We start from the raw sequence: 12972 nt of genomic DNA on the forward strand, positions 1-12972 counted from the left end.
TGCACCCTTCTCTCAATTTTGCTGTGAATCTAAAAATGATCTTAAATAGTCTTTGGAGGGGAAAAAAACAAACAGCCAATAAATTAACTTGAGGAGGCAATTTACAGAGGAGGAAAGCGGAATGGCCAGTAAACATCTGAAAAGGAGCTCAATCTCATCATTAAGCTGAGAAATTAATATAAAAACAGTAATTCACTCCATTACTTTGGCAAAAATAAAAGATTAACAATACTAAAGGCTTTTGAGGACACGAAGAAATTTTACTTTAAAACATGCTGTTGATGTGAATAATCAATTTAGCAATGCCTAATGCTGTGAAAGTGCTGCACTCAATATGCCAGCTAATTTGGAAAACTCAGCAGTGACCACAGGACTGGCAAAGGTCAGTTTTCATTCCAATACCAAAGAAAGGCAATGCCAAAGAATGCTCAAACTACTGCACAACTGCACTCATCTCACATGCTAGTAAAGTAATGCTCAAAATTCTCCAAGCCAGGCTTCAGCAATATGTGAACCGTGAACTCCCTGATGTTCAAGCTGGTTTCAGAAAAGGCAGAGGAACCAGAGATCAAATTGCCAACATCCGCTGGATCATGGAAAAAGCAAGAGAGTTCCAGAAAAACATCTATTTCTGCTTTATTGACTATGCCAAAGCCTTTGACTGTGTGGATCACAATAAACTGTGGAAAATTCTGAAAGAGATGGGAATACCAGACCACCTAACCTGCCTCTTGAAAAATCTGTATGCGGGTCAGGAAGCAACAGTTCGAACTGGACATGGAACAACAGACTGGTTCCAAATAGGAAAAGGTGTACGTCAAGGCTGTATATTGTCATCCTGCTTATTTAACTTATATGCAGAGTACATCATGAGAAACGCTGGACTGGAAGAAGCACAAGCTGGAATCAAGATTGCCGGCAGAAATATCAATAACCTCAGATATGCAGATGACACCATCCTTATGGCAGAAAGTGAAGAGGAACTAAAAAGCCTCTTGATGAAAGTGAAAGAGGAAAGCGAAAAAGTTGGCTTAAAGCTCAACATTCAGAAAATGAAGATCATGGTATCCGGTCCCATCACTTCATGGCAAATAGATGGGGAAACAGTGGCAGACTTTATTTTTTTGGGCTCCAAAATCACTGCAGATGGTGACTGCAGCCATGAAATTAAAAGACGCTTATTCCTTGGAACAAAAGTTATGACCAACCTAGATAGTATATTCAAAAGCAGAGACATTACTTTGCTGGCTAAGGTCCGTTTAGTCAAGGCTACGGTTTTTCCTGTGGTCATGTATGGATGTGAGAGTTAGACTGTGAAGAAGGCTGAGCGCCGAAGAATTGATGCTTTTGAACTGTGGTGTTGGAGAAGACTCTTGAGAGTCCCTTGGACTACAAGGAGATCCAACCAGTCCATTCTGAAGGAGATCAACCCTGGGATTTCTTTGGAGGGAGTGATGCTAAAGCTGAAACTCCAGTACTTTGGCCACCTCATGCAAAGAGTTGACTCATTGGAAAAGATTCTGATGCTGGGAAGGATTGGGGGTGGGAGGAGAAGGGGACGACCGAGGATGAGATGGCTGGATGGCATCACTGACTCGATGGAAGTGAGTCTGAGTGAACTCTGAGAGTTGGTGATGGACAGGGAGGCCTGGCGTGCTGCGATTCATGGGGTCGCAAAGAGTCAGACATGACTGAGCGACTGAACTGAACTGAATAAAACTAAAATTGAAGAACTTCTCAATATAAACCTTAAACTCTCACTACGCATAAGGAAATGTACATGAAGATATTTGATGTGACACGGCTTATAACAGAAACATAATTGTGACATTTTTATAGAATATTAAATAGTTGTTAAAATGAAGGAACTAAACTTACACATTTTGCTCATCATAATTTGAATGAAACACAGCAAGTATGGAATGACATTATACAAATCAAGAACAGATTCTCTTATTTATGGACATAAATGTATGTACTAAAAGTATAAAATGAAGACTGGAAAGATACATATGAAATTCAGAGTATTGATGGCTCCTGGGGAGCAAAGGAGAATGGGCTGGGGAAGAGGACAAAGAGGACTTCATGTCTTAGGTCTTTGGAACTGGTGATTCCACCCGTCTGAAGTTTTCTTACGTCACTTTTGCAGTAGGGTCTATTTGGGCCACACCATTAGCAGGTGTAACTCTCTCTACCTCCCAGCCCCACACTCTCAGCTTCCCTTTCTGTTATATATTTTACTTTATCCTCGTGCCACTTCTCACCTTCTAACGTGTAATTATTGTTTATTATCTGTTTTACCTTGACTGAGGGCAGGAATATTTGTGTTCTTCACATATTTACGCCAAACGCCCAGAACAAATGCCTGACAGAAGAGGTTCAATTAATTTTTTGAATAAATTAACCTATATTTATTTTATTAAAAATGTATGCCAATCAAACCTTATAAAATATTAAAATCTATTAATTTTGAGTGAATAAGCATATCTTTGTTATATTAACTCAATTTTTTCCCATAATTAAAATGTCTCCAAAAAGTCTACTTGATATAAAAAGCAAGTACAGGGACAAGGGTAACACACTCCACACTCCCAATGAAGGGGGCTAGATTCAATCCCTGGTCAGGGAACTAGATCCCACATGATGCAATTAAAGATTCCACATGCTGCAACTAAAAAAAAAATTCTGCACAGTGCAACTAAGACCTGGCTCGGCCAAATAAGTAAATATTAAAGGGAAAAAAAGCAAGAATAGTGGTTGAAGAGTCTGACAGATATGGTTTCAATATTCAGATCTGTTTTACCTTGGACATGTTCAGTGATTGTAAAACTTTTTTTTAATTTAGTAAATTGGGGACAATAGTACTATCTACCTCATAGGGTTCTTGTGAGGATTAAATATTAATATCCATGTTGCCGAATTCAATGGACATTTCTCAGTTCTCACCTTAATCTACAAGAAGCATTTGACATGGCTGATCATTCCTTTCTCCTTAGAAGGCACTCTTCATCTGGTTTCTGCTTGCCTGATTCCCCTTCCTCTCCCTGGCATGCCTTCAGAGACCTTTTAATTTTGGAGAAGGAAATGGCAATCCACTCCAGTGTTCTTGCCTAGAGAATCCCAGGGACAGTGGAGCCTGTTGGGCTGCCGTCTATGGGGTCGCATAGAGTCAGACATGACTGAAGCGACGTAGCAGCAGCAGCAGCAGCAGCAGCAGCAGCAGCAGCAGCAGCAGCAGCAGCAGCAGCAGGGCCTCTGCTCTTGGGTCACTCCTCACTTCTATATATGCCCATTCCCTTGGTGGTGACATCTAACATCACAGTTTTAAATATTAGATAACTACCTGCTCACAATTCTCAAATTTATTATCTCTAGCCTAGACCTCTTCCTTGAATTCCAGACTTAGACTAGTGATTTACCTTCATTTCCACTTGAATGTCTAACAGGCATCTCAAAATTTTAGTATAGCCAAAACTGAGCTCCTTATTTCCTCTCCAAACTGGGTTCTCTTGCAGGGATCTCCACCTAAGTAAATGGCTACCCAGTCCTTCAGAATCCATCCAGTTAGTTGCTCAGGCCCAAATTTTTGACTCTCTTCATATCCCATGTCAAAATCGGTCTTCAAATTCTGATGGTTCTATTTTCAAAATTAAATCTGATCACTTATTACTTCCACTTATTACTTATTAATCTATGCCTAGATTACAGAAACAGCATCTTAAATAGTCTTCCTGCCTCTGACCATCTACTATAATTCTCAAGTCAGCAGCCAGAGTGATACTGCCACAATATGTCAGAGCATGTCAGGTTTCTATTCAGAATCCACAAACTGCTCTCCGTATCACTTGGAGTAAAAGTCAAAGAATGACCATGGTTCCAAGGATTATATAACTATACTACAGCCAACCCCTGCCCTTTACTTCTCTAACCATATCTCTTTGTATTGTTGCCTCGCTCATTTCTCCAGCCTCACCAGCATCCTTAATATTCTGTGAATATACTTGGCCTTCTGCCTCAGGGCATTTTTACCTATTGTTCCCTTGTCTGATATATTTTCACCAATAGCAAACATGGCTTATTCCCTTAACAACCTTGAGGTCTTTATACAAATAGGATCTTCTTAATAAGGTATTCCCTGACCAGTCTATATAAAATCACAACTTCCTCCCTCCTTAGTACCATCCCCTCTTTCCCTGCTTCTGAGGAGAAAAGGAGGTGATGGAACTGGGAAAAGGGTGTATCACCACATAATAATAACACATATATTGTCTTTAAAATTTTACATATCCTATTAAAATAGTTCCATGAGAGAAGGAATTTTCTTTATTTTGTTCAGTTTCACCTGTAGCAACTAAAACAGAATCCAGCACATAACCAAAAAAGGCCAAAGAAGGATAAGCAAAGAAGGATAAAATAAAATGGCAAAAGCAGTTAATAGAATTTCCTTTTCTGTAATATTCAAATCTCTCAAAGCTAAGACAAATTTTAGATTTCATGAATTTATTTACTGAGTCAACAAAAAAATCTACTGAATGCCTGCTCTAAACTGTTTCAGGCACTGAGGAACAAGGTCTTTGCTTTCACTTCAAAGCACTTCAAGCAGCAGAACAGCAAAATTTTACCTGCTATCACAATATTCCCTTTTGCAGAACCAAAATAATTTCAAGCACAAATGCTAAACAAACACTATTTTGAGTGATAATTCAAAAATTAAAACAGTAATATTTGAAAGGAAACATTTTAAAACCATAGTTTCAAAATTGGAAATTCAATATAGATTTAGAAAAAAAATACCTTTAGTCATTACTGATGAAATTTAAAAAGCACTTATGTCAAAATATAATTTTAATTCAAATCATATTTAGAAAATATCTTGCTTCAACACTGACACAGTTAATTATTACCAAGTAACTCCTGATGGAACCACTATGAGAGGTAAATCAATGTAACATTCCAGATAAATGCCTATGAAGCAGTTCAGTGGAAAGGACAGCTCTATTCACTGGGGAAAGATTCTTCAAAAAGGTGAAACAGCTGCTTTATGTTCAGTTCTAACATGCTCTCAACTCTGGCTGCACATTAGAAGCACCTGGGGGGGCTTTTGAAAAATACTAATGTCTGGGCCCAACCCTAACCAAATGAAACTCAGTCTCTAGGGGTGAAGCCAGGCATCTGTCGTTGTTAAAAGCTCAAGTAATTCTGATGCACAACTGTCTTAAGAATCATTGTTCTACAAGTTCCAATTATTGATTGCTATTTCAAAGAGAAAGACACGGTTATTTATGTCAACTCTTTCCCACCGCCAGTATTGATTGAAAAGATCTCCCAACACTAGTCACTGTCATTTATATGGTGTTTCCTCAGAGACTTCACCTAGAAGCCTTGGCCTACAGTCACATACCTGTTAAAACTGTCCTGCCAGAATCTGAAGACCCCAAAATGCATTATCTTACCAGAGGTCTCTTTGTATTATAAGTAACTGATATTTTACTGAAAAGAGCAAACTCAATTTAAGCAAAAGATTTGGACATGCAGGTACTAAAGAGTTTTCCAAATATTTATATTTGGAAAAACCAACTTAACAACAAGGTTTTGTAACATCCCCTCCACCAAAACAGACTTTCCTGGTGGCTCAGATGGTAAAGAATCCACCTGCGATGCGGGAGACCTGGGTTTGATCTCTGGATTGGGAAGTTCCCCTTGAGGAGGGCATGGAAACTCACTCCAGGATTCTTGCCTGGAGAATACCACGGACAGAAGAGCCTGGCAGGCTACAGTCCAGGGGGTCGCAAAAAGTCGAAGACAACTGAGCGACTAAGCACACACCATCAAAATGGAGTTTTTTGGCTTATTTCCCTGAAACTTTTAAAAAATTACAATTGAAATTTATTTCAAACATATATAAAAATAGAACATAAAATCAACTCCCACATAGTCATCACAACTGAGAATTATCAAATCCTGGTCAATCATATTTCATCTATACAACCCCCTATTCAACATCCCCTAACCTTGATAATTATGAAGCAAATCCCACACATCATATTGTTTCATCTAGGCTTTATTTTAATTTAGTGTAAACAATGCAGAACGTACCCTGAAAAGATTTACATAGTAAGAATGACAGAAAAGGTGATAACAGTTTATAAATATAAAAGGAAAATGACATGTGAGTTTCCTCTTTTTTACAATCTGTTGGTTACCTCTTACTAGACTAAGGAACACTGTACCTCTTGGCTAGCTTAGATGTCACAGAGGTTTAGTTTCACGGGTAACAACCATTTCAAGTAGATTTCTTACCTGGGGTCTAAAGAGGTAATAAATTACTTAAAAAAAAAAAAAACACATTTAATACTGATAATTACCAGGACAACCAACAATAAACTCTTTAAAATTTTTTTCTAGCTTTCCTGAGGTATAATTGACATATAATAATTATATATATTTAAGGTACACAACTTGATGTTTTAATATATGAATATATTATGAAATGACAACCACAATCAAGCAAATTAACACTTCCATCACATACAGTTACCATTTTCTTTTTTTGGTGGTAAGACCACTTAAGACCTCTCTTCTTGACTTAGATTTGGGGTCTAAACCCAACTACTAGTTGTGTAATTTGAAATTACTTAATCTGTCATCTCTCACCTATAAAATGAGGATAACACAACTATTTTTTGGAAATCAGATAACATGTGTAAAGTGCCAAGCACAGTCCAGCACATAGTAGCTACCAAAGTGAGTCCATGGACTGACATGAACTCAATTTTATTATCAGGGCTGCTTCAAAACACTGAAATAACAAATAGCCTGGACAGTGAGTAGTTTCCAATGTGAAATACCTAAATTCCTTGGGCATATGAAAGTAATAATGTGACAATCTTTTGAGTTGTAGCCAAACATTTTTCAGTGGGTTTCAAGCAAGTTCTAAGACCCTCAGAATAGTTTTTTTAAAAAAAGAAAACATGCAATTAGACAGAAAAACAGCACTAGAAAATACAGTCAGAATAAATTGAATCACTTTTTCGTTTATTCTAAGTGAGTGGGGTTAAAAATGAAGTACAAAGTTCCTATCTGTAGTTCAAGGTTAAAGGTTTTATTCTTCTATCTTTTCTAATGAGTCTTAACCAGTTTGCTCAGAATGGTAATTAAATACTGTCTGCAAGAAACTGAATGCCAAGTCCTTTAAAAAATCAATGAAACAGAGCAACACCTGGTCTTCATCTTCCCTCCATTAAGCTATCTTAACATATTGACTTCCTTAATAAATCCTGAACAAATCCTAAACTTCGGTGCAACCACATTGTGCATTCAAACGTTCTCATCACTATAGACAGTTGAAAACACTTTTTTCTTCTTCTTTTGGATGTATGGCTTTGTGACAGGTATATGACACAGACTCTCTTTTAATGAAGAAGGAATATAGAGAAGTTCGGCTTTGGTCTTGGTATTTGGCCCAAATCCTCCTTTTACAAAGCAGTTAGTCAGTATTCCAAAGGTCTAGCCCAAACTGAGCACCATTTCTGGGATTTAAAAACCTGTGTGTGATCTCTGATCTTGTGATTGCATGGGTGTAACGATCTCAGTAATTAGAACAATCATATCATTCAGATTTGTTATTCCCTGAATACTCACTTTCAAATATAAACATTCTAGACTCCACAAGAATGTCTTAAGACAACTTATAATTGTCTTAAATCTATGAAGGCTGAAGATTTAATCATAAAGTGTTACAAATGACCCTTTTCAATAGTGAAGATGAAGAATTTTTGAGACACACCTAAACTTTGAATCCTAGTTCCTATTAAATAATTTATTGGAAAACATTTTTCTGAATGTTTGTATTAACTGTCAATCTATTTTGCTAAGTAACTGAAAAATTTTACAAATTGTTTATATATAAAATTAAGTTTTCACAAGCAACATAAAATTACCATAGCATTCTACTCTTCTACTGACTGATAAAACAAGCATCTAAGAACGTTTTTACTCCATTTCAACCAGTTTGGCCACCTGATGCCAAGAGATGACTCGTTTGAAAAGACCCTGATGCTGGGAAAGATTGAGGGCAGGAAGAGAAGGGGATGACAGAGGATGAGATGGTTGGATGGCATCACCAACTCAATGGACATGGGTTTGAGTGAACTCCGGGAGCTGGTGATGGATAGGGAGGCCTGGAGTGCTGCAGTTCATGGGATTGCAATGAGTCGGACACGACTGAGCGACTGAACTGAACTGAACATGTCAATACTACTATCGTTAGCAATAAACTATAGTAATAGTTAATTTTTTGGATGAAATGATTCTTCTGCTCTAGAAGTTCATCCTATCTTGGTGCTCTCTGGCTACAGATAAAAACTAATTGAACTTTTGGTCATTGGCATTGGGTCAAAATGTACATCTGGTATACATCTCTACTCATAATGTATGCAACGGCTTATCTCTATTGCTTCTTAGTAGACTCTCGTCTTAGCCTGGTGGAGTATTTTTACCCTGATAGTTGTAGAAAAATCCCAACTGTTCCATGTCATAACTGATATTCTCTAGTCTTCCTTTTCCTGTCTTTATCACTCAAAGTCTGTCCTACTCTATTCAAAACTAAATTATCCACTGTTTCACACTATATCCTGTGCTCACCTTGTCTTCTCACAGTTCTTCCTCGAGGATGGGGTATTAGGCTTCTTCTATATTGTCCATAGTGCTGAACAACACAGAAGTGCCGGTCATTTAATATCTATTTACTAGTTCAGTAAAATCCAAGATATTACTGACTAGCTACCTTTGTGTCTCATATATCATTCTCCTTAATTTTAGATTATTCCATAAATAAACTATCCAAAGCTAAAAATATCAAAGTTTAAGCGAATAGGGGGCTGCATTTAACAAAAGATATAAGTGTGCGAGTGTGGGGGACAAACTGGGAGACTGGGACTTAAACAGACACTAAGCTAACAGTGAGGACCTGCTGCACAGCACAGGGAGCCCTGCTCAGCGCTCCATCATGGCCCATATGGGAAAGACTCTAAAAGAGAATGGGTATATGTATAACTGGTTCCCTTTGTTGCACACCTAAAACTAACACAACACTGTAAATCAACTACATTCCAATAAAAACTTAAAAATAAAACAAACAAAACCCCCAAAAGCTATAAATAATGTTGTCAGTGGAAGAGAAAACAGTACATTAAGATTTAAGACAATGAAGGTAAATCATTTACTTTCTTCATGCCTTAGTCTACTATGGATTCTGCAAGGCAATTACATAAAGTCAAAATAACTGAGAAGGAAAATCGTAGTATTAATACTAACCTGAAAGTTTGGACAAGATTTTTAAGTTGTGTGTAAATATCTCCTAATGTAATCTGAAGAGGTCCCAAAAGTCCAGGCAATCTGAAAATAAAAATTACATTTCTTTTAAAAAATAAATTTCTAATAAAATATAATTATGCAGATACATTTAAAAAATATAATTATAGAGATATATTTTGGGGGTTCTTGCCTAAGTTTGGATATTTCATAGGTAGGTAACAATGATACTGAGGTGGAGACAGTTAAGCCAGGTTTAACTAGTGAAAAGTCATAAAGAAATATTTCAAAGTAACTCCACACTCTATTTTGTAGTCTATGCTACAGAAAGAGGCACTGAAATGAAAAAATATTTTGGCTGCTATCTATATTCTTGTCTCTTTCTTACCTTTTCACTTTCAAATATTAAACAAATGGAAAGAACACAGGCCAGAGGAATTGCCCTCCAAATGGAGCATTATGGGAATGTTTATGGTAAGGTAAAAACTGGTACATTTTTACTGAGCAATTTGACAATATATACTAACATTTTAAATGCAGACACTGTTTGACCCAACATTTTAATCAATACTATACAAAATTTATCCTAAAGAAATAATCAAACATAAAAAAAGACGGTTATTGGAAAAGTATTTTAGTATTGAAAAACTGGCAACAAATGTCTGTCAGTAGATGGTTACATAAATTATGATGTAACCATAAAATAATAAAACCTTTAAAATAATATAAATCTACATATTTTAATGTGGAAAGACATTCATGATAAATGTTAAGTGGAAAATGCACACAAAGTTGTCCCATTTTTTATAAAAACATACATATTATAATGCAATTGTATATCACACATAGTATATATCAAGCATGTCATTTTCTCTAGGTTTAGACTGTAACAGATGGAACCAAAGGGAATGAATATACACACATCATATATATCATATATATGTCAGGGATGAACATCAAAATATTAATAGTAATTACTGTGATTACAGTGATTTTCACTTCTTTAATTATATCATTTTGCACAGCCTAACCCTTCTGGAATAAGCATGTATTACTTAAAAAAAATTATGTAAGTTTAAAACATGTTCCAAAATAGAGAAACAATAACCCCTCATTTCTATTCCCAGATTTAGCCTCCCAATATTTTGTTCCATTTGCTTCATTTTTCCTTTTTTGTGTGTGATATCTTCAAGTAAACCATGCCCTTTGTTTGACTCCTAAATTACTCTTTATGTATTTAAATACAAGTGCATTTTTGTATAAAACCATAATAAAATCATATTTACCCAATAATAGTTCCTTAATATCATCTAATACCCAGCACATAGTTCATTTTCTTTGATTCTCTAAAATAAATTTTTTGTATAATTGGTTTGTTCCAATCAGAAACCAGAAAAGGTCTTACTTTTATAAAAGCGTTAACTTTCATAATGAGAAAAATAATTAACCGCTTTCATAAACAATGAAACAAAAAGAATCCCTATGTCACTATTATTTTGTTTTCAGTATTCTGTGTGCTTCTCCTTCTTTAAGTTATTCTACCTCTTCTCAGATTTAGTTGTCACCCTAATATTAATAACTTGGTATTCTAGCAAGGTTCCTTTTGGGATCTCCTGTTGCAGCTAAAACCCAAAAGGGACAGAATTCCTTCAGTGACATGGCGGTGTGGTCTTTAATTTAAAAGTGGGTACTTTCATTAGCTAAAAAGTCTAGAAAACCATTTTCACATAAACCTCTACCTATTAATTACATGCTAGCATAGTTAATCTATCCCAACTTTGAAAACCTATGTAACTAAAATGAAGGACTGATACCTTCTTATCCTAAGTCAGACAGCTGGTAACTTATATTGTTATATAAATTAAATTTTAACAGAAACAAACGTACAAGTATGAAGAACAGAAGAAAGGCAAAACAGATTATATATGAAGTCTTAACATATAACAAGCATTCAATAAATATTATATTTAAACACATTTAAAATGTAAACTTTAGAAAAGTAAGCTGTTCAAAATACTATGGCTTCTAGAAAAGGCCTTTTAATTTTTGAACTACTACAGAATTAAGACTTTTCCATGTGCACAACACCTTAAGTAATACGTGAAAAGACTGTTCTGTCTTTTCTGCTGAAGAAAAAAATGCAAGTTGAAAAGTTCAAGACATCCGTCACATCTCTGGAAAAAAGATTTTCAAGCTCCTTTTGAAAGAGAAACCAAGATTACAATTTTCAAATGACATTTATGACTGGGCTAATTACAAGAACAACAATTTCCACTACGGGAAGCTCAAAACTAAAGTGCAAAACTCAAGCTTTTGAGTGTGAAATGGTTCTCTGAATATGCATATATACCGAGTAAGTCAATAAACCATTAAACCTTTATAAAATCTTACTCACATGTGAAACTGATGACACATCTACCACAAATCAGTATTTAAATGGGTCCAGCTCTGATATTTTTTTCCCTGACTTCACTGGATTATTGAATGGAAGTGAGGTAGTTTGGTTTTCTATTCCCATAATCTCAACTTTTGTCTTTATTATGTGTCTCTGTCTTCAGCACAAAAAAATTTCAATATGCTTTGGTAGAACACCTTAAAAATACAAGTTTCTCAGGTGAAGAAATCCATGTACCCTTTACGCATTATTTTTCAAAATTAAAAAATCAAGGATTACACCTACAACTTATAAACCCACAAATATCAAATTGATTTTTAGATATTATAAAAGTGGAATGATAATTACATACTTACACTTTATTCAATTTTTCAAGTACGATGCGTTTTCTGATCTGGTTCTGAGAACTTGAATCTATCAGTGGAAAGGTGGGATCATGCTGAATCACATTTTTAAACAAAGCAAAATAAAATCATAAATTTATATTCTTTCTTTGATAATAACACATTAAAACACAAAAGTTTATACCTGTGATATATGGTAGACTAAAAATCAGACTTCAGAAGGAGACGATTTAAATTTGAGTATCTAATTAGTCAGCAGGCTGGTGTGAACTTACTTGATCATCTGCCCTCTTTTGAGAGCCTTTCTCATCTGTATAATAGGGATACTAACACCTTCTTTATTAAATGTTGAAAATGTATAGAAAAAGACTTTATAAAATGCTAAATGTCATATAAATGTAGGAGATTAAAGGACTAAAATTATCAAATATTATAAATATATTTTGGGAAACTCCAATTCTAGAAATGGCAGACAATTCAAACCACTCTTCTTGCTGAGAACTGAAAAAGAGAACAAATGTGGGAAAAAACCCACATTTGTTTGAAAGCATCAGAAAGCTAATAAGACAGTAAAGAATTATGGTCTGAAGTTTTGGAGAAAGTAATTCCAGAGAAGGCACTGACTAATTCTAGAAGAGGCAATTTAGATACTGAGAACCTAAGCATCAGAGTTTGGGGCATACCGAAAAGGAAGAGGTACTATCAACCTTCCCCAAACTTGAGACCAATAAGAATGAATAGGAAACAGACTCGCTGCTGCAGGGACTGAAGCCCAGCTTCAAATCACCTTAATCACTGACTGGAGTAAAGTGATTTGGGATGGCTGCAAATCTGCCAGAAGCAAACACAAATCTGTTCTAGAGGAAGGTAACATCAGCCTGGGTTTCAAGTTATCTCTGTAATTTTTTATTATACGATGTT

The 12972-nt window shown here is 35.6% G+C and overlaps 1 protein-coding gene across 7 annotated transcripts in view; it reads right to left on the reverse strand.

Annotated features, from left to right (window-relative positions):
* The window catches only part of RPAP2 (RNA polymerase II associated protein 2), an 86159-nt gene that overhangs the window by 37326 nt on the left and 35861 nt on the right, over positions 1–12972 (reverse strand). For 6 of the 7 annotated variants that reach the window (XR_011144419.1, XM_068964591.1, XM_068964592.1 and 3 more), the window contains exons 9-10: positions 12064–12146; positions 9316–9396 (exon numbers count right to left, since the gene is read on the reverse strand). Coding sequence is in view for 5 of the 7 variants with exons in the window: in XM_068964591.1 (XP_068820692.1) it covers positions 9316–9396; positions 12064–12146 (164 nt within the window). In the remaining 2 variants the exon portion in view is untranslated. The remainder of the gene's footprint in view (positions 1–9315; positions 9397–12063; positions 12147–12972) is intronic. The other variant, XR_011144420.1, reaches the window with a different exon arrangement.

Source organism: Capricornis sumatraensis, chromosome 2, assembly GCF_032405125.1.
Source record: "Capricornis sumatraensis isolate serow.1 chromosome 2, serow.2, whole genome shotgun sequence".
Classification (NCBI taxonomy): Eukaryota; Metazoa; Chordata; class Mammalia; order Artiodactyla; family Bovidae; genus Capricornis; species Capricornis sumatraensis.